The sequence below is a fragment of the Sapajus apella genome, unplaced genomic scaffold (genome assembly GCF_009761245.1).
Source record: "Sapajus apella isolate SASKATOON/1434 unplaced genomic scaffold, GSC_monkey_1.0 scaffold85, whole genome shotgun sequence".
In the NCBI taxonomy this organism is placed as follows: Eukaryota; Metazoa; Chordata; class Mammalia; order Primates; family Cebidae; genus Sapajus; species Sapajus apella.
Genome location: NW_022437025.1, coordinates 5,288,241 through 5,313,327, shown reverse-complemented (window position 1 = coordinate 5,313,327; position 25,087 = coordinate 5,288,241). Strand labels below are relative to the sequence as shown.

The following is a 25,087-nucleotide window of genomic DNA, read 5'->3' as shown; positions in this document are numbered from 1 at the left end:
CACTATGCGCCTTCATTCTTCATGCAGAAGTGAATACAGATTGTTTTTCAATTGAGATAAAATTCATGGAACGCAAAATTCACCCCTTTAGCCATTTTAAAGTGCGTCCAACTCTCCCATTTGTGAACAGGAGAGTTCACGGGAGAGCTCCCTGCGTGGCCCCAACCCGTCCTTCCTCCGCCTTCCCATCCACACAGGTGCCCGGGGCTGCCTTGCGTGATGGCCCCCACCAGGCCCGCTGGTGGATGCAAGGGTTATTTCTGGTCCCTGGTTGTTGGAAACGCTGTTGTGTGAAGGACTTTGGGCATCTGTCATTTCCCGTGCACAGCACACTTATGGAAGAGCTTCCCTGGAGTGGGATCCCCAGGCCAGAGGGCACACGGGCTATGCTTACCTTAGGGGTGCTGCCCGTGCCCCACCGTGGGTGGAGCATTCCTGCCCCCATCGGCAGCTTGTGTGAAGGTCTTGGAAATCGGCTCATAGGGGAACAGATTCTGATCCTGCCCGTCCTGCCTCCGGTCCCCGGCAGCAGAGCTTGTCTGGTGGAAGGTCTTTGTCCATGTTGGCTGGCGGGGGAGGGGTCTCTTTAAGAGCAGCTCCAGTTGGTGGGTGTGGAGTTACTGATGTGGAATGAATTTGGCCAAACCCTGCATGATCCGGTACAGACCAGGGACTGAGTGATGTGATCTGTTTGGAATTCAATAGATCTTACCATGTTTGAGGGTTCTAAAGCCATCAACTCGGCTCTAATTTCTGGAAGGGAGCAACTCCTCCACTTGATGCAAGGCACGTCTAGGACTTAGGGGGGCCATGGCCCATGGACCCCACTGATGGGATTTCTTACAGATCCCAGGGCCCACGTCCACACTGGGCGAGTACACAGACGGGGTGGGGTGAGGAAAGGCCTCACCAGGAGGGGGTCTTGGCTTTTCTGAGTCAGCCTGCTGCTGATGAATTCACTCAGCAGTGATCAGCCAAACTCTCCCTGTTGGCAGCCCTGGTGCGTTCAGGAGACAGTGTCTGAGGCTGATACAGCTTCTCCCCTCCGCGGGTGCACAGGGTGGTTGCGGAAGGCTTCCAGGAGGCAGTGGCCTTGGGAATGAGCAGGAGGGAGGCAGCGCAGAAGTGAGAAGGGGGAGAACACAGCGATCTGAGTATGCAAAGACCAGGGTGGGTGACAGAGTCGGGGCAGGAGCTCGTGGCCAAGGGGGTGTGCTTGGAGCTGTGTCTGTGAGGGTGGCTCTGCAGCAGTGAGAGTGGAGGGAACCAGGCTGCTGAGTGACAGGAGAAGCCCCAGCTTCCTGATGAGGCGGAGGGACGGTGAGCAGGGGTGCGTGCGGTCCCCCCTCCCAGGTACGCCTTGCCAGGACAGCCCCTCAAATATGAGCGATGAAATGCAGCGTCCACAGGCCTGGGGGGTGCTGACTGGGGGTCTGCATTTCTGGGAGCTCTGGGAAGCTGCACGGCCAGCACCAGACCCCACTGTGAGGAGGAGGCTACAGCTGTGCGGCTTGGCCAGGGAGACATGAGTGAGCTCTGTGGTTGAATCTGACACTCACGGCTCCTTCCAATACCTCACTCAGACCTGCCATTCCTCGAGAGAGAGGGGCCTGAAGGGCAGGTTCTGCCTCCCGTCTGCGTCAGCTGCCGTGTGGGCAATCATTCGTGTACTCACAGACTCACCTACTCATTGATTGACTCAAGGAAAGATTGATTGATTTCTCTGCTCTGTGCTGGGCCCATGGGGATTTAGGGGTGTGTGAGTCTCTGCTCATGGAGCTTACTGCTTATCGGTCTCAGGGGCGGGCAGGTTCAGGAATTCCAAAGAGGCTGGCATCTCTGCCTGGTGTCCCGAGTTGGCTTTTCAGGGTGCAGGCTGCTGGGCTGGACCTGGGTGACAGAGTGTTGGAGTAACCGCGGGCATCAGCTTGTTCCGTGCTTAAGACACAGACATCATGGAGGGGTGAGGGCAGCAATGAAGTGCGGACCCATAAAAGCCCAGGGCCTGGGCACACCAGCTCCTGGCTCTGCTGAATGCGATGCCAGAAAGGTCACTGGCTGGTTCTGTGCCTCAGTTTCTTCATCCGTAATGTGAGAACAGTAATATCGGCCCCTCCCAGTCAGGTGGGGCTGCAATAGAGTTGGGTGAGCTGATGCTTGTCACGTGCTGAGCTGGCACAGATTGGGCGCCCATCACCCCAGGTCCCCCACAAGCCCATTTGATAAAATGGCATTGAGAGAATGGGAACAGATTCCTGCACTGCCTACCCCATGGCTGGGAGGACAGGAGGTGGGAGGATGAGGCGTGGGGGTGACACGTGTCTCCTGAGGTGCCTTTGCAGGAATGAGCGACGGCAGTGGCCGGCCTCCTGCGGCCTGCTGCGGCTCTTCTTTCTCTGTCTTCTGCTTGGACATTCCTGGCCATCTGGGAAGGATCCCTGTGGGCTGCGGCTCAGGTCTGGATGGGAGGTGACCCTTGGCGACGGCTGGGACTGTGCGGGCCTGACTCGAATTCCTGATGTTTCTCCCACCCAGATCAAAGAACCCCAGAGTGAACACACCAGCCACTGAAGAAACTCTCCCGGGAATATTTCATTTCCAAAGCTGTTAGCTAAGGACCCCAGAAGGGCATGTCATAATTTTTAGTTATTTGAAACCACTTTTAACAGAAGTTTCTTCTGAAAACCCAGGCTTTCGGCGTGGCAGAGAAGAGCCGAGCTTGACGTGGAATCGCTGGGATCAGATTCTAGCTCTGCCGCTTGCTCAATGTAGAGTTTTTGGACAAATATTGAAGCGTTCTCTGCTTTAGTTTCTTCATCTGTTAAACAGGCCTCCCGGGGGGATGGGGTGGGGGGCAGCAGCAATTTGGGCTCCTGGGGGGGGGGGGGGGTTGCGGTCACTGCGGGACACATTGGTGGCGGGGCCGAGACCAGTGGCTATTAGCTATTACTATTCTTAACGTCGGTCCTGTCATGTTTGCTACTAAATGTTAATCATCACCATCACATCATCGTGGACCGGGAAACAGGTGTGTTGAAGTCGAGGTTTGCCAGTGCAGAGCCGAGCGTGGAACCCGAGCGGTCTGACCTCAGATCGGGGTCCTTTTCCTTGACGACTGCAGAGTCAGGGCATGGTAGGGCTGCTTGCTGTGTGGCTTCTCCAGCGCTGGCCCTTCCTGGGTGACCTCCTTGTTTCAGCCTTGGGCAGGGACAACCCCAGAGGAACCCAGAGTCCCATTCGGCTTGGCTGGTTGAAGCCAGTAGAGGGATTCTGCCCCCAGCACAGAGAGGAAAGAGGGTCTCCTGATAGGAGGGTGGCGGTGGGGGTGGGGGGCACTGGCCTCGGCCCAGCTTCACTGCATAAATTATCCTTCCTTTGGGCAAAGTCACCTGTGTTTCTTCCAGTGCGTGGTGTGGGTGCTTGTCATATGGCAGGTGCTGGGCCCCACACTGGGGAGAGAAACAAGGTCCCCGACCTGAGTGATTTCTCACCCAGTCGTGGAAGCAGACCCTGTGAGCTGTGTGGGGTTGCAGGGAGCCCAGCAGGTTGGAGGGGCGTGTGTGGAGGGGCCATTGAGCCCAGCGTAGGGGGCCTTCCTGAGGGTGGTGTGGGTCAGACTGAGGTCTGAAGATTGAGTAGGAATTCACTAAGGAAACAGGGCTGGGGGTTCGGGAAGGAGCATCCCAGGATAAGGAGTGCTTTGGGCAAAGGTCCCAAATGCTGGGCTCTAGAAGAGGGGGTGGGCTGGTGGGGACTCTCCCCTTGAGGGAGGGGGAGGAGGAAGCAGTGTTGCTGGGTGACTGGGTGACCATCCACAGTGGCAGAGCTGGAATGTACAGGCAGGAGTGACAGGGACGTGAAGCCAGCCTCACGGCAGGGCGGGCCTCAAACCTGGCAGTCTGCAGAAGGGCAGGGTGCCCTCTAGAGCCAAGCTGTGCCCCTCGAGGCGAGGGCAGAGCCTGGATCTCGCTGCTCCAGGATCAGATTGGCTGGGGATTTCCTCCCGAATGGGACCGAATCAAACAGACTTTGAGGTCCCCTCCAGCTGCCACACTCTGGCTGCACAACATCCCCTCTGGGATTGGCGCGACTGTATAAAACATGAACCAGTGGGTTAAAGTCCACACCCTGTCAGCCTTCCCTCTCCTTAGAGGGTTGTGGCTCCGACAGCAGGCTGTGAGCTGACGAGAGAAAATCGCTTTGTTCCTGAGCATGGCATAGCCAATCTGGCCTTGATTGACAAGGCCTGGCTTTTTAAAATCATCGCTGCCTCTAAGATGCACTGTCCTATCTCAGGCGACAGCCCCTCCTCACATCTTCCCTGCGCGAGTCACCAGGGAAAGAAAGGCAGGTCAGCCCAGCTGCCATCTGTGGAAACGACAGCTTAGGATGGAGTGCAGGGACCTCTCTGCTCCCATGGAGGAGCCTGATCGTTGGGGATGACCAGGGTGGTGACCCCAAAAAACCAGGCTAACAGCTGCTCCAAACCCCATGGCTGTTCCCATCTTACCTCCTGGGGGCTCCTCTGGCCACGGGAGTGCTAGGAACATCTGATACGGACTGGCAGTGAGTGAAATGAAATTTGATGTACATGGAAATACAGTGGCCAGTGAAGTAATTGGGAAAATCTCCTTTTCCCATCAGGGCTGGTACATACTCATTCCCCAACCCCCAGCCTTTTTTTATTTACACATTTGTTTCAAAAAATAATTAGGTTGTCCCAAACACATTTGTTTTCATTTTATAAGTAGTTATGTTTTCTGCACAGGCCTGAAATGCAAACAGCATTGTTAGATAGGGCCCTGTGTGTGATGAATGAATGAATGAATGAATGGTTTCAACAACAACGAAAATGGGTGTATGCCACTGACAACCCCTGGGCCCCCAGCGTCTTGGCTGTGCCTCCCAGCTGCCACTCCAGGACAAGTAATGACAGACAGACCGTAGGGACCTGCTCTGGTCTTGGGTGGCAGTCCCAGCAGCTGTTTCCCGCAGGCTTGGGGGATCCTTGAATGCGCTGGTGGAGACAGAGCCCATCCCCAGAAGCCTTGCCAAGTGCACTCCCTCCATCCTCACGCCTCCGTCCACACCAGGGTGGGGTCAGCACCCTGGTCACAGGGACCACTGCCCCACCACTCCCTTTGCCAGAGTTCGGGTTTGAATCATCCAGGGGTGGGTTTGAATTATTTCCAACAAATGGCAGCTGCTGTTTGAATTTCTCTGGATTCAGATGTTCCCGAAGTCATTCTGCAGAACACAAACAAGTTCTCAGAGCAGGAGCAAGCCCACGTCTAACAGCTCTCGTGCTGGGTGGCCTGGAGCCTCCCAGGGATGCCGACTGAGAGAGGCCCCTGGGCAGCTGATGTTTAGAGACCCCAAATCCTGGCACGGAGTGTCATCATTGTGTCTCTTTTTGAGAACCTTGGAACCCACTGATTTCTGCCTTTTACTTTCTGTTAACACCACAGGTGATCTTGATCCTGACGAAGTACTACCACGCAGACATGGGGAAGGTTCTGGAAAGCTCACTGTGGCGGTAAGTCAGCCTGATGGCAGACCTTTCTCCTATGCACCTGTGCGCTGTCTTCCCAGACTCTCAGCTGAGGACCTAGATCCAAACGCCTCACTGTCGCAGCCCCTGTGAGTCGATGGCCTCACAACTTTTCTTTGGCTAGAAAATGCATAACGGAAAAGTTGAAAGCAGCTTAACAGTTTGGGCAGTGGGTACAAACGGCACTGTGGAACAGGCAGCTGTTCAGAAAGCATCTTGGCTTTCTCCTCTTTTCTTTCTGTTTTTCTCCCCGCTTCCTTTTATTCCTCCCCGGAGGAGGAGGGTTTGTGTTGCGAATTCAGGTCAGTGCACAATTTCGCCTTGCTTGTGCTCAGAAGTTCACACGAAGCTCCTGGAGTCCACCAAAGGCTCTGATTCTCCACATTGTTTGGACGCTTTTCTTTCTTCCAGGCTTAGCCGAAGAGCTTGGTAAATAAATAAGCCACTGGCAATGGGGTGATATCTCTTTATGTGTGAAATGTGAATTCAGCCCAGGAACATGAGATGGTCCCTTTGATGTTTTAAATGAGATGAGAAAGAAGGAGGTTTTGAGAACCCATTTTGGTCATCATCCTCTTCAATATTTACATCCGCTTACCCAGGGAGGGTGCAGATGGTGCGCAGCATCTGGGCTGGGTTTTCAAAGCTTTTCTCCTGCAGCAGATTCTCTTTCTTCCATGCCCCGATTACCACCTCCACGTTCTCTGGGTGTGAAACCATTTTGGTTTCCAACATATGTTTCTCAAGTAATAATTAATTCATTTTTCCATTTGAAATCCATAAAAAGATGCCTATACCTGCTGATCAGGTTCTGGAGTTGGTTCCTTTTCCGTTTTTGGCTTTGCTTTTAGCTAAGGGTTTTGATGACTCTTTCTGTTGGGTCTTACTGAGGGATTTCTGCACCACTCTGGAAAGTTGTTGAAATGGTGTCTCGAGTTGGGTTCTTTCTTTGCTGTAGAATGGCATCGCCTGGAACCCTCTGGCCTGGTCATCTGTGCTGCTGAGGAGGCCAAGCTCAGGGGTTAAGACGCTCACATTCCCCTGAGGGGTCCTCACCCGCTCCCAAGCAGAAACGCTTTCCTAGAAGCTCCTCTGAGTGTGGATCCACCTCCCAGACCCACGGGTCTCCCCTAATTGCATCGTCACCACCAGAAAAGGGGGGGTGAGCAATGGGCCACATCCCTGCATACAGGACAGGTGTTCCCTGTCACGGCCCCCCGTTGCCTTGTGTGCTGCTGGGTTGCTTTAAAAATGTCTCATTCCTCCAGTGCTGGGCGAGGCACTGTCCCCTGCCTCCAGACGGGAGCTGAAAACAGTGTGAGCTCTGCTCTTTGAGAATTTAAGTTCCAAGACTGGTTTGGGGCCAACACCCCCGGACAGGGCAGGTCTAGGGAGAGCACCCTCCCTGCTGGGCAGAGGGTCTCAGGGTGGGTTCCTTGGTGACAGAGTGGACGGAGTTGGTCAAGTCTTCTCTTCCTCCCAGCAAAGGCCCTCAGTTACCCGATTTGCTTCAACTTGGCATGTCCGTCAGGCGCTGGGTGCAGCCCTCCTTGACTTGGAGGGATCTATCTGCCTGGGGCTGCCCGCAGAAGTTTCCAGAGCGCCTGCTTCCCTCCCCTCACTGCAGCCTCTCAGTGTGGCTGGACGTGGAGGCAATGAGACTGTCTGAAGCTTCGTATGAACAGGGAGTGATCTTTCCTGGTGTGATCTGCAGTTAGACGACAGAGCTGCTGGCTTAGTTCACTTTTGCTGGAGTCCTGGTGCGGTGGGGGCGGGGTGGGACCGACTGTGACTGACCCTGTGGCATGAGGCCCAAGACCCCTCACTTGCAGGCTCCAGACAGGATTCTTCAGAAGCAGGTGGCAGCTGAGAGGCCAAACCACCCACTCTCAGCTGCTCCGAAGGCGGGGTGGTGGGGGATTCCTTCTCCTCCAGGGAGCCTCAGTCTCCATATCTGTAAAATGGGGATAAAATGCCACTGAGGGAAGTCGTGAGAACTGAATGAGGAAATGTGTGAAATGTTCCTAGAACAGCACATGATCTAAATCTAGTTTTTCTCCAAAGCAAATCAATGGATTTTAATTTTCCGTGTTCCCTTCCCATCACCGTGTCTGTACCCAGACGTTTCTTCCCCTTTATAAAAATGCATGCAGGGACATTAGTCATGTCACCAAAGTTCACCCCCGTCCCTACCCATTGGAGCAATTACTTGCTTTGTTTATAGTATCTTTTTTGATGCTAACATATTTATAGAGACACAGAATGTAGTTTTGTATTCTCTTTATCATTTATAAAATACGTTTCCAGTTTTTCCACGGAGTGATAGGGTCTGGGGCATTATTTCTTTTATGGCTGGTATGAGCCCCTGGAGTTGGTTCGCTCTAATACTTCGCTGTCCCCTTCCTGATGCCGCCATAAAACATTTCAGCAGGTAGTTTTCCTTTCCATTTTGTTCCCTGGGATGAATCAGTTACATGGCTGAGCCGGGGAGTGTGAGTGGATTTACAGCTGCCGTGCTGTGGCTCTCAATTCTTCCTCAAGATGAATGTGTGTTCCCACCCGGCCAGTGCCCTGCGTCCTGCCGACGACGTTTCTAACTCCTGCTTACTTGACAGGAGGGGCGGAGGGCGGGAAGGGAACCACATTGTTGTTTTAATTTGCATTTTTTAAATTTCCTGGTGAGGAGGAGCAGTTTTTCGTGTTAATTACTACTCACATTTTCTCCTTTGCACATTACCTGCCCCCGTCCTCACCCTCTGTTTTGGGACTCAGGCAGGAAGTTGGTGTTAAGAGTAGAGAGCTTGCCATCACTCTTTCTTCAAGATGCCACCTCCTCCCGCCCCCACCCTCTGACCGGGTAAGAGGACCCTGTGGATGGAAGGCTGGTGGTGCCCGCCTCTGGAGAGCACATATTAAATGGGGCTATTAAAGACTCAGTTAATGAATGCACACGGAGTCTCCTAAGAATCCTTCTGTGTAATTGCAATAAATACATTTTTAATGACAGATATGGTATTTTCATTCTGGAAGTGGCTCTGAACTCTAAGCTGAATGTGTTTTTAATTGTCCTGCATTTAACGGGCCCCATGTCAGCAGCTCCTCCCTCCTGGCTTTGGTGGTGATCCATTGATCTGCCCCTTCCTTCTTGTGGTGGTGAGGGGGTCTTCTGCTCAGTCTCAGGCCCCCTTGAATTGGTGCAAGAGGCTGGGGGCGAGGAGGGGAGCAACGTGCTTCCCTGGTTGGCATCAGGGTTTCCAGTGTTTGGGCATGCTCCTCCACGTGGCCTTGCCCACGCAAGCCATAGAAGCCATGGAGGGTTGAGCAAAACCCGAGATGTAGACTGCGGGGTCTTAGCAGAGGCATAAAGAAGTCACTTAGAAAAGCCCTTAAAAAGTGCTGCAGCTTGGGCCAGCCAGGGAAGGTGCTGGTGGAGTGCAGGTCCTCCCAGAGGCTGTCTCTGGGAGAGCAGTACAGGAATGGCTGACCTAGTGCAGTGCTTCTCAGACTCCAGAGGCACTCGAGTCTCCTGGGATCTTCCTGCAAGGAGCACATGGTCAGATTTCACCGGCCTGGAGGGTGGGGCCCAAGACCTTGCATTTCTAACAAGCTCCCAGGTGCTGCCCATGCTGCTTGTCCGGGGACCACATTTCAAGTAGCCAGAGGTTGGGTTGGTTAGGACTGAGGTTTAAAATCCTTCCGGGGTACTTGGAATAATATCCAAGCCACAACCCCTGCAAAGACCCCAACCCCAGCTCCTACCCTATCCCCAGTCTCAGCTCCTCCCACTCTACCTTTTACTGTTCAGTGTCCAGCGACAGTAGCCCCTTGGCTGACCCTGGACCACACCGAGCTCAGTCCCTGTAAAGACTTGTGCATGCCATGGACGCTGCCTGGAGTGCACGTGGCACTGACCCCAGGTACTGGATCGTGCCCCCCATTCAGTCTCCCCATAAACCTCTTCTTCAAAGAAGCTTCCCTCACTACTCAGTGCAAAGAGGCTCCCAGGCATTCTTTATAACCTCTCTCATTGAAGTGTGGGAGTTCCCGTTTGTGGTTTGCCCCACTACCACCACCATTAGAACATAGGCTGGTTGAAGATGTGAGGCTGGAGACCTGTGGGGTTTATCTTACTGATCACCAGATCTCTAAAACCAAACTCAGGTCTGGCACAGGAGATGTATGTTGGCCATTGGATGAATGGATTGACGGATGGACAGATGAATGGGTGGGTGGATGGATGAATGGATGGATGGATGGATGGATGGACGAATGGATGGTTGGTTGGACAGATGGATGAATGGATTGGCACAGGAGATATATGTTGGGCATTGGATGAATGATTGACAGATGGACAGATGAACGGGTGGATGGATAGATGGATGAATGGATGGATGGACAGATAGATGAAAGGATGAATAGATGGATGGATGGATGGGTGGATGGAAGAATAGATGGATAGATTAATGGATAGATAGATAAATGGATGAATGGATGGATGGACAGATAGATGAATGGATTGATATGTGGATCGATAAACAGATGAATGGATGGATGGATGAATGGACTGATAGATGGATTGATGAATGGATAGATGGATGGACAGATGGATAGATAGAAGAATGGACTGATGGATGCATGAATGGATGGATAGGTGGGTGGATGAATAGATGGATAGATGGATGAATAAATGGATGATAGATGAATGGATGGATAGATGAATGGATGGATAGATGAGTGGATGAATGGAGGGACTAATAGATGGACAGATGGATAAAAGGATTGATTGATCAATAAATGGATGGGTGGACTGACTATTGGACAGACAGATAGATGGACAGATGGAAGAAAGGATGGATGGTGGTGTGGTTTTTGGGAAACACTGCTGAGACCTAGAAGACCCTTTACATTTATGGAGTCATCTTAGGGGACCCTGGGGAAGCCAGGAAATCAGAGTTGGCTCCGATGCTGTGAGGAGGAGCAAGAGGGTTCTGCAAGGATTTTGAGCTGGAGAGGAAGCTGACTTGGGGCTGCTTCCTATGCCCTGCCTCCTGCTGTGATGCGGCCTCAGGGACTGCCCTTTTCTCACACTGAGCACAGCTGTTGGGCAGAGTGGATTTGAAGCAGAGGGACAATCGTATAGACCAGGGGACTCTGCCCGTGCTATTCCTGAACCAGGACCACACTAATGTTGGGCCAACCTTATCACTTCCTGGGTGCATTTGACCTCAGGCAGGACCTTAATCCAGTTTCGGGAGAATTGGGGGTGGAGGTGGTCTCAGGCTTTCTCTAGAATGACTTGCTTGAATCCTCTCCTTTTTGTTAGGGATAGGAAGTGATTCTTCTTCTTTATCTTCACTTATAAGAAATCTTGAACATACCCTGAAAAGTACAGACCATGGTAGCATACATGCCCAGGAACCCGTGAAATAGAGCCAAGTGCGTGCTCACTTGATAACCCAGCATTTTCTTCTTCCCGGCCTCCCTGTGGTTAGTTTGGGGTTGTATAATTAGTGTGGGCCAGTGGATGCTGAGCAGGAATAATGTAGGTGCCAATGAAATTTAGGGCCTCAGATTTTGCCACACCAGAGCCCAGTCCAGCTCAGTGCCTATAATCTAGCTGTCATCAATGTCAATTTTTTCCCATATATGTTTGGAATCTCTCTCTCTCTCTCTCTCAAAGAAATACACTATGACAGATTCTGATAAAGTCCAACTCTCTCCTCCATCCTCTCACACCCATCCTCACCACCCACCTAGAAGTAACCTCCACCTTGAAATTGGTGTGGGGCCCCTTTTTAATAAAAACATAAAACACAAAATAAAAATCATAATTTATCTTGATTTATGTATATATATATATGTCTACCTGCAGTCAATATGTTCTGCTGAGCTCGTTTTGCAAAGAATGACATTACTTTGCCTTTTGAAGTTTGCTTTACGCGCCCGGCTTTATTTAGGTAATCTGTCCATGTAGCACACGTAACCTACTTGATTGATGTATTCCCCCGCTGTGGGAGTGTTAGGATTTCTATCCTGAGATGTTGCCATTCCAGTCAGGGCTGCAGCGAACATGTCTCTGATCAGATGCTTGGGTAGGGTGGAAGGTGCATGCACGACTGCCTTTTTCTCTACCTGTTGCCAACATACCTGTGGGGTGACTCACTGCTCCACACCTTGGAGTCATCAGACTTTCTGTGTTTGCACTCAGGTGGGTGTGAGGTTACTGCTCAGTCTGCTTTATTTTGCACCTTCCTGATACCTGGTGAGATGGAACATATTTTTCTGTTTATTGCCTTTTTGGGTCTCCTCCTCTGTGACTCACCCACTCATATCTCATGCCTGTCTTCTTACATTGGGTTGCTTAACTTTCTCTTGACCCCTACTTCTCCACTCTAAAAACCCCATGTCATTTCCAGGCCCCCTGATTTTAAGATGTGTCCTCCAAATGTGTCTTGAACTCCTGCCAGGTGCTGTTCATTCTTTCCCGACACCTTCTAAGAAGGTTTCCTCCTAAGAATGTTTTGCCGTGCCGCATTTATATCTCAAAGTGCAATTGATAAATAGCAGTTCTGACGGATGGTGTATGAGTCAGCTATTATGGCAGTGATGGTGTGTAACAAGCCACCCCCAAACCACATGGTGCACTGAGTGTTTATTCTCACACCCCTGTGTCGACTGTGGTTTGGTTACTTTGGCCAGGGCTTGGCTGGGTGTTCAGGCTGCTGGCTGGTGGGCTTGGGGCTGCTTCATAGCTGTTTGTACTGGGACCCAAGCTGACAGGAACAGGACAGAAGCCTCCAGGACATGTTCTTCTCATGCAGAAATCCAGAGTTCAGGAGCCAAGCTCAGCCACAAAAGCACATTTTAAGACTTCCATTCACATCACATTTGCTAGGGTTCCACCTGGCACAGCCATGGTCAGGTCCAACATCACCGGGGCAGGGGGAGGAGGTGGGTGGGGTGGAGGGAAGGGAATGCTTACTTAATGGTAATTTAAGGTATTGCAAGTAATAGTTGTTTCCAGAAAATACATATTGTGTGGTCATATTTGATAAATATACTTTAGGGAAGAAAGTTTCAGATTTCTTTATGGTAGGATTTATCAGGGTCTCTGATATACTAATTCACATTATACTTCTCCAAGAGAAGGTTATACAGCATTTCTCAATCTCATTTAATTTCATAATCTTTAATTTTTATTTAATTTTTATTTTTATTTACATAAATTGACGAGGTACAAGTACAATATTTTACATGGGTAGGTTGTGTAATGGTGAAGTCAGGGCTTTTAGAGTATCCGTCACCCGAATACTGTACACTGCACACATGAAGTAATTTTGGATACTCCACCCCCCTCAGACCCCCTCACTTTCCAATGTCTCCATTGTCATTCTCTCTGCCTCCATGTGTATATATTTTAGCACTCACTTATGAGTGAGAGCATGTGGTGTTTGCCTGTGTCTGCCTTGTTTCACTTAACAAACTCCAGTTCTATTCATGTTGCTGCAGAAGACGATCTCATTCACGTTCATGGCTCAGTAGCCTTTTGTTGTGTGTATATGCCACGTTTTCTTTATCCAGTCATCCACTGATACACCCTTGGGTTGATTCCACATCTTTTCTGTTGTGAATAGTCCTGCAATAAACATATGAGTGCAGGTGTCTTTTTGAAATCCTGATTTCCTTTCTCTCTTCTTCTGGATAGATACCTGGTAGTGGGATTGCTGGATCGCATGCTCATTATATTTTTGGTTATTTGAGCAATCTCCAAACTGTTTTCCATTGAGGCTGTACTAACTTATATTCTCATGAACAGTGTACAGGAGTTGCATTGTTCCACATCCTCACCAACATCTGTTAATTTTTTCTTTTTATTAACAGCCATTCTGACTGGCTTAAGATGATATCTTATTGTGGATTTAATTTGCATGTCTCTGATGATTGGTGATGTTGAACAGTTCTTCATCTGCCTGTCGACCATGTGTTTGTCTTCTTTTTAAAAATGTCCATTTGTGTCCTTTGCCCACTTTTAAATATGATTATTTGTTTTTATTGTTGTTGAGTTGTTTCAGTTTCTTATAATGCCTGGATATTAATCCCCTGTTGGATGAATAGTTTGCAAATATTTTCTCCCATTCTGTAGGTTATCTGTTCGCTCTGTTGGCTATTTCTTTTGCTATGCAGAAGCTACTTACTTTAATTGAGGCCTGTTTGCCTGTTTTTGTTTTAGTTGCCTGTGCTTTTGTGGTCTGAGTCATAAATTCTTTGCCTAGACAAATATCCAGAAGAGCTTTACAGGTTTTCTCCTAGGATTTTTATAGTTTTGGGCCTTACATTAAAGTCTTTAATCCATCTTGAGTTGATTTGTTTTGTATATGGTGAGAGATAGGGGTCTATTTTCATTGTTCTGCAATCCAATTTTCCCAGCACCATTTATTGAAGAGTGTCTGTTTTTCCTAATGTATATTTTTGTCAGCTTTGGCAAAGATGAACTGGCTTTAAATATGTGGCTTTATTTCTGGTTCTCCATTCTGTTCCATTGGTTTATGTGTCTATTTTTATACCAGTACCATGCTGTTTCAGTTACTATAGCCTTGTAATATAATTGAAGTTGGGCAACGTGATGCTTCCAGCTTTGTTCTTTTTGCTTAGGATTTCTTTTGCTGTGTGGGCTCTTTTTGGGTTCCATTTGAATTTAGGGTTATTTTTTCAAATTCTGTGAAAAATGATGCCACTATTTTGGTAGGAATTGCAGTAACCTGTGGATTGCTTTGGAAAGTATGGTCATTTTAACAATATTAATTCTTCTAGTCCATGAGCATGAAATGTTTTTTTTTTTTTTTTTTCATTTGTGTCATCTACAATTTCTAAAGGGTGTTTTGCAGTTTTCCTTGTAGAGATCTTTCACTTCTTTGGTTAAATTTATTTGTAGGTATTTTTCTGGTAGGTATTTTAAATGGGATTGCCTTCTTGATTTCATTCTTAGCTAGATCATTATTGGTGTAAAGAAACGCTACTGGTTTTTGTGAATTGATTCTGTGTCCTGCAACTTTACTAAATTCATTTGTCAAATCTGTTTTTTATTCATGGAGTCTTTAGTTTTTCCAGCTATAAGATCATGTCATCAGTAAACAGGAATAATTTTACTTCTTGTTTTCCAATTTGGATGCCTTTCATTTCTTTCTCTTGTCTGATTGCTCTGGCTAGAACTTCCAGTACTATGTTGAATAGGAGTGGTGAAAGTGAGCATCTTTGTCTTGTTCCAGTTCTTAAAGGAAATACTTCCAACTTTTTCCCATCCAGTGTAATGCTAGCTGTGGGTTTGCTGTATACAGCCTTTATTATTGGGAAGTATATTTCTTCTATGCCTAGTTTGTATGTTATGTATCACATTTATTGATTTGCATATGTTAAACCATCATCGATCCTTGGTATAAAAGCCACTTGTTCATGGTGTGTTATCTGTGTGATGTGCTGTTGGATTCAGTTTGCTAGCATTTTGTTGAAGACTTTTGTATCATTATTCATCAGTGATATTGGCCTGTGGTTTTCTTTTGTGTTATGTCCTTGTCTGGCTTTGGTATCTGTGCAATGCTGACCTCATAGAATGACTTTGAAAGTATTCCCTCCTCTTCAATTATTTGTGAGCAGTTTGAGTGGGATTGGTATCGGTTCTTCTTTAAATGTTTGGTAGAATTCAGTGGTTAAACCACTGGGCCGTAGGATGTTTTTTGATGGGAGACTTTATGACAGCTTTGCTCTTGTTACTAATTGTTGATTTATTGAGGTTTTTTGTTTTATCATGGTTCAATCTTGGTGGGTTGTATGTGTCCAGGAATTTATCCATTTCTTCTAGGTTTTTCAACTTGTGCACATATAGTAGTTCATACTAGTCCTACTAATTCATTGTGTTTCTGTGGTCTCAGTTGTTATGTCTCTTTTTCATTTCTGATTTTATTTATTTTGAGTTTTCTCTCTTTTTTTTGTTAGTCTCATTTGTTGATTTTGTTTATTTTTTCAAAAGACCAGCTTTTCATTTTGTTGATTTTCTGTATAGTTTTTTTTTGTCTCAATTTCATTTATTTCTACTGTGATAATTATTTCTTTCTATTAATTTTGGATTGGTTTGTTCTTTTCTAGTTCCTTGAGGCATATCACTAGGCTGTTTATTTAAATTTTTTCTATTTTTTAAAATAGATATTTATTGCTGTAAACTTTCCTCTTAGTACTTCCTTTACTGTATCCCATAGATTTTGGTATGTTATGTTTCCATATTTGTTTGTTTCAAGAAATTTTATAATTTCTTTCTCAACTTCTTCATTGACCCATTGACCATTCAGGAGCGTTTGGCTTAATTTCTATGTATTTTTCGTGTTTCCGAGGTTCTTTTTGTAATTAATTTCTAGTTTTATTTCTTTGTGGTCAAAGAAGATACTTGATACGATTTTTACTTTTAAAAATTTGTTCAGACCTGTTTTTTGGCCTAAGCTATGGTCTATTCTGGAGAATGTTCCATGTGCTGATAAATTCTATAGCATTTGGGTGAAACGTTCTGTAAATGCCAGTTAGGCCCATTAGGTCTAATGTGCAGTTTAACTCTGATGTTCCTTTGTTGATTTTCTGTCTGGATGATCTGTCCATAACTGTTTTTAACTGAGAGAGGAGTGCTAAAGTCACCTACTGTTTTTGTATTGCCGTCTATCTCTGACTTTAGATTTATTAATGTTTGCTTTATATACTTGGGAGATTCATGTTGAGTGCATAGGTATTTAGGATTGTTATATCCTCATGCTGCATTGACCCCTTTATCATTATATAGTGACCTGCTTCCTCTTTTTCACAGCTTTTGATTTGCAGCCTATTTTATTGGATATAAATATAGCAACTCCTGCTCTTTTTCAGTTTGAAGTTGCATAGAATAACTTTTTCCAGCCCATCACTTTCAGTCTGTGTGTCATTACAGGTGAAGTGGGTTTCTTGTAGGCATGATATAGTCGAGATTTGTTTCTTTATCCGTTCAGCCACTCTATCCCTTTTCATTAGAAAATTGAGGTCATTTACATTCAGTACTATTATTCCTAAGTAAGGACTTACTATTGCCATTTTGTGGCTTGTTTTCTGTTTCCTTTGTATATCCCCTCTTCTTTTCTTACTACTTTCCTTTGTGGTTAAGTGTTTTTCTCTAGGAGTATGTTTAAGTTCATTAATATTTGTTTTCATTAAATCTATTATAGTTTTTTTGCATTATGGTTATCATGAGGCTTACAAAAACATAGATATAGCATGTTATTTTGAAGAGATGATAATTTAGATCACAAAGAAAAAAATAGAAACAAAAAAAACCCAAAATTATATCCTTTATCCTGATCTCCCCCACATTTTTACTTTTAGTTGTTTCAATTTTACTATTTCTGTATTACCTATTTCTTAGCAAGTTATTGTGGCTACTACTATTTTTGATAGATTTATCTTCTGGGCTTCATACTAGAGTTATGAGTGGATTGTGTATCACAATTATGGTGTTAGAGTATTCTGGGTTTGTCCATGTCCCTAACTTTACCAATGGATTCTAAATTTTCAGATGTTTTTTATTTTTTATTTATTTTCTGCATGTTCGTTTTTTTTTTTTGTTTATTTGTTTGTTTGTTTTCTTTCAGATTGAAGAACTCCCTTTAGCCTTTCTTCTAAGACAGATCTAGTGGTGGTAAATTCTCTCAGCCTTTGTTTGTCTAGAAAAGACTATATCTGTCTTTTATGTTTGAAGATAACTTTGCTATGTACAGTATTCTTGGATGACAGTTTTTTTTTACTTTCAACACTTTGAAAATGTCTTTCTACTCCCTTCTGGTCTGTATGGTTTCCTTTGAGAAGTCTGTTGCTGGATGAATTGAAGCTCCTGTATGTGTTATTTGCTTCTTTTCTCTTGCTGCATTTTAAATCATCTCTTTGTCCTTGACCTTTGAGAGTTTGATTATTATATGCCTTGGGGGTAGTCTTATTTGGGTCAAATCTGTTTGGTGTTCTCTGACCTTCCTGTACCTGGATATTTATATCTTTTTCAAGTTTTGGAACGTTTTCTGTTATTATTTCTTTGAATAAGATTCCTACCTCTTGCTCTTCTTCTTCTTTCTCCTGAACACCAATAATTCTTACATTTGCTGTTTTGAGGTAATTTTCTATATTTTGCAGGTGATCTTTGTTCCTTTTAATTTTTTCTTTTTTCTCCTCTATTTTCAAATAGGCTGTCTTTAAGTTCACTGATTCTTTCCTCTGCTTGATCCATTCTGCTGTTGAGAGCCTCTAGTGAAATTTTCAATTCCACAGGTGTTTTTCTCAGTTTCAAGATTTCTCTCTCTCTCTCTCTTTTTTTTTTTTTTTTTGGATTTTAAGTCTGGGATACCTGTGCAGAACGTGCAGGTGGTTTGTTACATACGTATACCTGTGTTATGATGGTTTGCTGCACCCATCAACCCATCATCTACATTAGATATTTGTCCTAATGCTATCCCTCCCCGAAACCTCCACCCCCCCAACAGACCCCAGTGTGTGATGCTCCCCTCCCTGTGTCCATGTGTTCTCATTGTTCAACTCCCATTTATGAGTGATATTTCTTTGTTAAATGACTATGATAAATTTCTGAATTTCTTTTCTGTGTTATCTTGAAGTTTTCCTAAAGATGCACTTTTTAATTCTTGATCAGGGAGCTCACATATCGCCATCTCATTAGAGTCAGTTACTGGTTCCTTACTTTGTCCATTTTGGGAGATCATAGTTCCCTGTTTGCTATTGTTTCTTGTGGATATATGTCTGTGTCTTTGCATTAAATGATTTGTTATTTATTTTAGTGCTCTCTGTCTGACTTGTTTTCGTTAAAGATTCTTTACTGCTAGGCCACTGCTTCCTTTTTGATTCTAAATGGTGCCTTAAGCCCAGGTTCTCCTTGACTGTAGTAAAGGACTGGAGTGCTGCTCTTCCCAAATGGGGGAGGCCTCAAAGGGGATATCTGGGTAGTGTGGGGGTGGTAGCTAGGGGTTCCTGCCCAGGGGAGCTGTGGAATAATCTCCAACAGCATGATGCTGCTGAACAGACACTCTGATTTGGAGTCTCCTTTGGCCAAATTACAGAACGGAGTTTTCAGGGCTGGGCTTGGTGGTCTTTGCTCCCTTCTTTGTCTCTGATGTCCTCAGGGATATTTCTCCCTTCAGCACTTGAGATGTTTTCTGTGGATTACGACAGGAGCCATCTCCTGCCAGAGAACCCAAGATGATGGGGAAGCTGGTTGTCTACCTCAACTCCACTTTTTCCAGGGCAGAAACAGTGTGTTGGTGGTAGGTTTTCTGCAGGCTTGATGCCAGGCAGGATGGGGAGAAGAGGCATCAAGGATGTGGAAGTCCAATTTTCTTACCATCTGCTCTGAGTCTTTTTACTTCTTTGTGGCTCTGGGAACTGTCTCATCATCATATTTGCATTCTGAAATATTGCTGGTGGTAATCTCAGTGTTGTATATTTGTTTCTGGTTTTTTGTGGATGGGAGTGAAGCCAGGTTGCTTCTATGCTACCATTTTGGCACCGGAAGTCTCCTTATTTTTTCTGTCTTTTAATGTATAGAATTTTAACATATATTGTGAATGCAGTCTGAGGAATTTGAGCAGTGAAGCCTAACAGCAATGCAACGTCCTCTGACGTTCAATGATATAAAGAGGCATCAAAGTCCTTCTCTGCAGAGGCCGATGATGGCCTTGGGGGACATCCCCATGTTGTGACCATGTTGAAATTGACAAGGCCTTCCACAGAGTGTCCTGGGTGTCACAGCATTTCTCTCGGTGGCCCCTACTGTTGGAGTTGTGCTGATGAGGCCATTCTTGGTAGATAATGCTGAGAGTTCACAGCCAGTTTTCAGATGGGAAAATTTAAGAGATTATATGCTTGCCCTTTGGTCATCCAGAAAGGGGGGGATTTCACAGAGAAACAGTCTGACACTCCGATGGGAACTCTCCTTAAGGTGATGACAAACACAGAGTCTTCTGTGCACACAGACAGGCCTTTGGTTCAGTTCTGGCTCCACAGCTCCCTGCTTGGTGACCTCTCTGGGTCTCCTCTGTAAAATGAGCCCACACATTCAGAGCTCAATGTAGATCTTGTGGGTCCTTATGAAGATGACAGCAGATAAAGTGTGTAAAACGCTGGGCGCTGAGCAGATGTCAGAGGTCTGCTTCCTTCCTTCTCCCGTTACCTTAAAATATCCCGTTGGCTTTTCACCAGCTGCATTTTCGCTCCCAGGCCAGCCTCCCTCTGTGTTTGCTTTAATATCACCATGGAGATCTGAGTTTGATTTAAACAAGACTCACAGCAGATAGGGATCGAGAGAGAGGCCCCGACTGTAAAGCTTTCGAGGTTACGGTCTATTCAATAAATAATTCAGTGTGACTCAACGGTTTGATGAGGTTAGGCTCTGGGGCCTTGAGGTGCCTTTAAAATGTTTTGGGACAAGATCTGACAGAGGAATCATGAGAATTTGAGGAAATTTCTCAGCATTCCTAGCTGCTGGCTCCACCTCCCTTTCTCCATCTTTTTTTTTTTTTTTTTTTTTTTTTTTTTTTTTTCTGAGATGGAGTCTCCCTCTGTCTTCAGGCTGAGTGCAGTGGCATGATTTCGGCTCACTGCAAACCTCCGCCTCCTGGGTTCAAGCGATTCTCCTACCTCAGCCTCCTAAGTAGGTGGACTACAGGCATGTGCCACCACACCCAACTAATTTTTGTAATTTTAGTAGAGACGGGGTTTCATCATGTTGGCCAGGATGGTCTCGATCTCTTGACCTCATGATCTGCCTGCCTCAGCCTCCCAAAGTGCTGGGATTACAGGCGTGAGCCACCGCCTGGCCTCTTCTCTCCATCTTGACTTTACTACTTGCCCCCACCTTGGGTCCTGGTTCCAGGGACTCTCCGTCGCTGCTTCTAGCTTCTCTACCTACTGACTTTCCTTCTCTTTCTCTTTCCTCTCTTCCCTTCTGCCTTCTTCCTTCCCTCACTCCCTCTTTCCCATGTATCCATCCACCTGTCTGATCAGCCATCAATGTTTTCTTTCTTCCTTCCATTCCTCTATCTTCTCTCCTTATTTTTATCCACACTTCCCACCTTTGCTCCTCTCTCTGTCCCTCTCATTCTTCCATCCATCTGCCCATCCATTTCATCCACTCATCCATCATGTTAACCATCCACCCATCATCCACCCCTCCATTCACCTCCTTGCCCTTCCTCTATCCATCCATTTAGGCTCTGGGGTGGAGTAAGCTGTGATGACTGACATCTAAGACTAAGAGTTTAGCAGGGGGTGTGGACAAGGAGCCAATCCACGACAGTAGCAGGTAATCCACTGTATGATGGAGCTGAAAGAACCAGGGAGGGAAGCCTGAGATACCCCTACTCCATTGGAGCAGAGAAAGTGGTAGTCAGGGAAGACTTCCTGGAAGAAGACTCTCCCTGGTCCCCAGATACTGCAGCCTCCCTTCTCTTCTGGCTGCTCTCCTTACACAGTGCCTTCAATGCTGCTACAGCCACAATGGCTCTTTTTGTCTGCTCCCGGCCCAGCTCGTCCCCACCATCCCTAGTGTATCCTGCCAAGGTCTAGCAAGTCTGTGCAGCAGCTGCCAGCCATCCTTCTGTAATCCTAGGCTGCGGGATAGAAGTGCAGCTGCTGGCCCGGGAGGTGGTTGGGACACTCTGCCCCTCTGCACTCTGGCTGGGCCTGGGTCCCAGCTTCTGCTGTAGGAGCTGCCCTGAGTGAGTCGCGGCCCACCGGGGTTCACCCTGGCATGGTGTGCCACTGGCATGTCACTCTCCTTTCCTCCCCTGTGTCCTGGTCACTCAGCCTTGCTCCTGTAGGCTAATGGCTACCCTCTGGTGCTAGTTCTCAGGGAAAAAGCAAACTGGGGCAGAAAGGGGGTCTCCAGCTTCTTCCGAGTGAGGCTGGCAGCTTCTGCCCAGCCAGGCGTTTGTTCTGAATTTAGCTTTCTGACGGTGTGCAGGGGGGTCTGGCTTCTCTCCCTGGTAGGGTGGCAGCGCTGCCCACGCAGGCGACCCCATGCCTTCTGAGCTCACAGGTGGCTTCCCAGCCCGTAGGATCAGCTCAGATGCTTTTTTGAGAACTGGGGGACAGATGCTCATGGGGAGGGGGAGCCTGGAATGTGGGGCAATGATTTGATTCCGCACCTGTGCTCACCCGAGAATCCTCTCTCAGGGTTGGTCCTCCCAGCTCTTGAGGATTCTCCCTCCAGAGTCCTCCCATCATGGGTTGGGGGGGCCTCCCTACAGGGCTTGCTCCTCCTGCCAGGCCTCCCCAAGCATCCTCGCTGCTTCACCTGCCCCCCTGGACTCCGCTGTCCTTTCCCAGAGCCCTTCTGGATTCCCTCCTCCCACCCCGGCTGGGTCTTGCCCCACCCTTGGGTTCTCCCAGGGTCTCTACCACAGTCCCCAGCCTGTCCCCACCATGGCAGGCACCTCTCTGTCTCTAGGGTGTGGGTTTTTGTGTTCTCTGTACCTGGCAGAATCTCCAGAACCGCCATGAGCCCAGGGGCTTGCAGAGCGGAATCCGCATCCACCCGGCATGGAGTGTGAATTTTAGTGATAACTAAAATTTCCTCAAACCAGGGCACTGGATAATGGTATTAAACCTTCCTAAAGAGACTCTTAATGTGGGCATTCTAAATTCCTCTCCAGAAACATTCTCTCTGGAAAAGTACCACATCTTTAAATACTGTAATTTTAACGTGTCATCTTAGGGATCTTGGAAACTATGCCACAGTCGTGGCGTGGTACCCCACTGTGTGAACCCCACTTCGTGAGATTAACACTATTCATATTTGAGATGAATATCCTCTCTGGTCTTGAGTTGCAGATATATACATGTTTTATGAATCTGGAATCCCGATTGAATTATGTACTAAACATTTTCTTATGATCTCTGTATTTTCACAACCACATTTTTTTTTTTTTTTTTTGAACCGGAGTCTCATCTGTCACCCAGGCGGGAGGTCAGTGGTGTGATCTCAGCTCACTGCAACCTCCGCCTCCCAGGTTCAAGCAATCCTCCTGCCTCAGCCTCCCGAGTAGCTGAACTACAGGCCCCTGCTACCATCCCCGGCCAATTTTTGTATTTTTAGTCGAGATGGGGTTTCGCATGTTGGCCAGGCTAGTCTCAAACTCCTGGCCTCAGGTAATCCACCCACCTCAGCCTCCCAAAGTGCTGGGATTACAGGCATGAGCCAATGCACCTCACCCACAGCCACTATTTTTAATGGCTGTATAATATACTCTTATCTGAAGGAGGGATTCTTTATCTACTCTAGTTCTCATCGTTAGACCTCTGAGCCATTTCTGGTTTTCTAATGCCGAGATGTAACGGGAGCTGTGGAGAATGTCCTTGTACACATGCTGCTCCCACACCTCTGTGTCCTTAGGAGAAGCTCTTCCGTGAGGGCATCCTCCTGCATATCAGACTGCAGGGTGCCGGGATGCTGGCGTGCCTTTGGGTGTGTGGAGGGCCTGTCTCTGTGGCTGTTTCTGACGTGACTGAAGGGTTAGAGACCGAAGGGCCATATAGGCAAGGGGTAGTAAGATCCATGTGAGATTGACCTCCTTTCCTGGTGCGAATGTATCTCCAGCTAAAGGAAAGCTCCACAAGGCGAGACAAGGATATGCCTGCTGTTCTGTAAATCCCATTAACGGCTGCAGGCGTTGCTTTCGGCATCAACGATTCAGACTGCTCAGAACACTAGGGCCAGGCATCCAGGGTCCCGCCAACCAGCCAGAGAACGGAGGAGCCAGGGCGGTGGCCCGCGGGTGCACGCGGTCAGGTGTGGCTGCACTCAGGTGGCGTGAAGCCCAGTCCTACCCCTGGCCATGCTGGGATAGGTTCCCCTAGGAGGGACTTTGGAAATAGGTTCTGAGGGATGAATAGAAGTTTTCCAGGCAGGGAAGGGCATGTGGAGCAGGGGAAGGCAGTGTAGGCAGTGGGAGCAGCGGGGCAATGGTGTGGAGGCTGGGAAATGTCGGGGCTTTGGGGCACGCCCTGGTAAGTGTGTAGGCTGGTGATCAGGATGTCTGGTGTGCCGTGGCTGCCATAAAAACGACCACAGACGTAGGACTTGAAGCAGCACAGGTGTGTCATCGTACAGCTCCGGAGGCCACAGCCCAGCCAGGGCTCACTGGGCTCCCGTCAAGATGTTGGCTGAGCTGCCTCTCCCAGCGCTCTGGGGAAGAATCTGTTCTCTTGTCTTTTGCAGCTTCTAGAGTTAGAATGCAGAGCTGCCTGCCGTCCGTGGCTCCGGCCTTCCCACCCAAGCCAGCAGCGTCACCTCCCTCTGACCCTTTTTTTTTTTTTCTTTTCTGACCACAGCCAGAAAAGATTCTCCCTTTAAAGGACCCATGGGATGACACTGGGCCCACCTGGGTAACCAAGGATAATCTTCCCATTTCGAGGTCCTTCGTCAGACCTCTGAAGTCCGTGGCCGGATGAGGTAATGCACACACGCTCTGAGCGTTGGGATGTGGACCTGTTCCGGGGGCCTTTATTCTGCTGAGCACACAGGCATGAAGGCATCAGACCCATGGCCAGAAGTTGCTGGTCAGCGGAAGGCCTGGCTGGGGCCACCAAGGGTGAACACGAGATAGGAAGAAACGTTTTTAGATAACGTAATTTTGTCAACATTCTTGAGTACCCCCTCTGTGTGGGACACTTCGCCAGGACTTAGGATTGACCGACCTTGACAGAGGAAGGCATGGATAGGGGTCCGACGTCTAGTGTTGAGGGCCCTATGCAAGAGTGTAATCGGGCATTTCAGAGGAGGTGATGTCTGAACTGGGCTTTGAAGGATGGATGGGAGTTTTCAGGCAGACAAGGGACACATCATGTGGAGAAACACAGGGGCCTGGAGCAGCCTGGTGTGGAGGGCCTAAGGAGTTTAGAGTGGCTCAAGTGTGAGGTGGGAGGGGGCCGGTGGGGGAGTGCGCTGGTGATCCAGCCGGGGTTGGATTAAGGAGGCCTCGTGTGCCAGCCGGTGGGGCCTGGAGCAGCCTGGTGTGGAGGGCCTAAGGAGTTGAGAGTGGCTCAAGTGTGAGGTGGGAGGGGGCCGGTGGGGGAGTGCGCTGGTGATCCAGCCAGGGTTGGATTAAGGAGGCCTCGTGTGCCAGCCGGTGGGGCCTGGACTCTGATGTGCAGGTGATGGGGGGCTGGGTGGGATTTCAATAAGGTAGGCTTGTGGATTTGAGCAAGCATTTGGCTGCAGCGTTTGCAGGGGACAGGAAGGAGGACACTGCAGGGTTCAGGGAGGCATGCTTTCAGCCACTGGGTAAAGGAGGCAGGGCCCTTGGCGGGATGCCTGACTCAGTACTTTGAGTTCCCCCACTCACACTGGCATCCTGTGTGCACCGCATACGCACACTCACACACACTCTGCAGACACACACACTTCCTCCTCCACACTGACACACACTCATGCACACTCACGCAGACACACACGGTTCCTCCTCCACACTGACA

General features: G+C 47.9%; 1 protein-coding gene across 7 annotated transcripts in view; it reads left to right on the top strand.

Annotated features, from left to right (window-relative positions):
• SORCS2 (sortilin related VPS10 domain containing receptor 2) overlaps positions 1-25,087 on the top strand; it is a 587,909-nt gene that overhangs the window by 225,135 nt on the left and 337,687 nt on the right. For all 7 annotated transcript variants that reach the window (XM_032254109.1, XM_032254110.1, XM_032254108.1 and 4 more), the window contains exon 2: positions 5,469-5,536. In XM_032254109.1, coding sequence (XP_032110000.1) covers positions 5,469-5,536 — 68 coding nt within the window. The remainder of the gene's footprint in view (positions 1-5,468; positions 5,537-25,087) is intronic.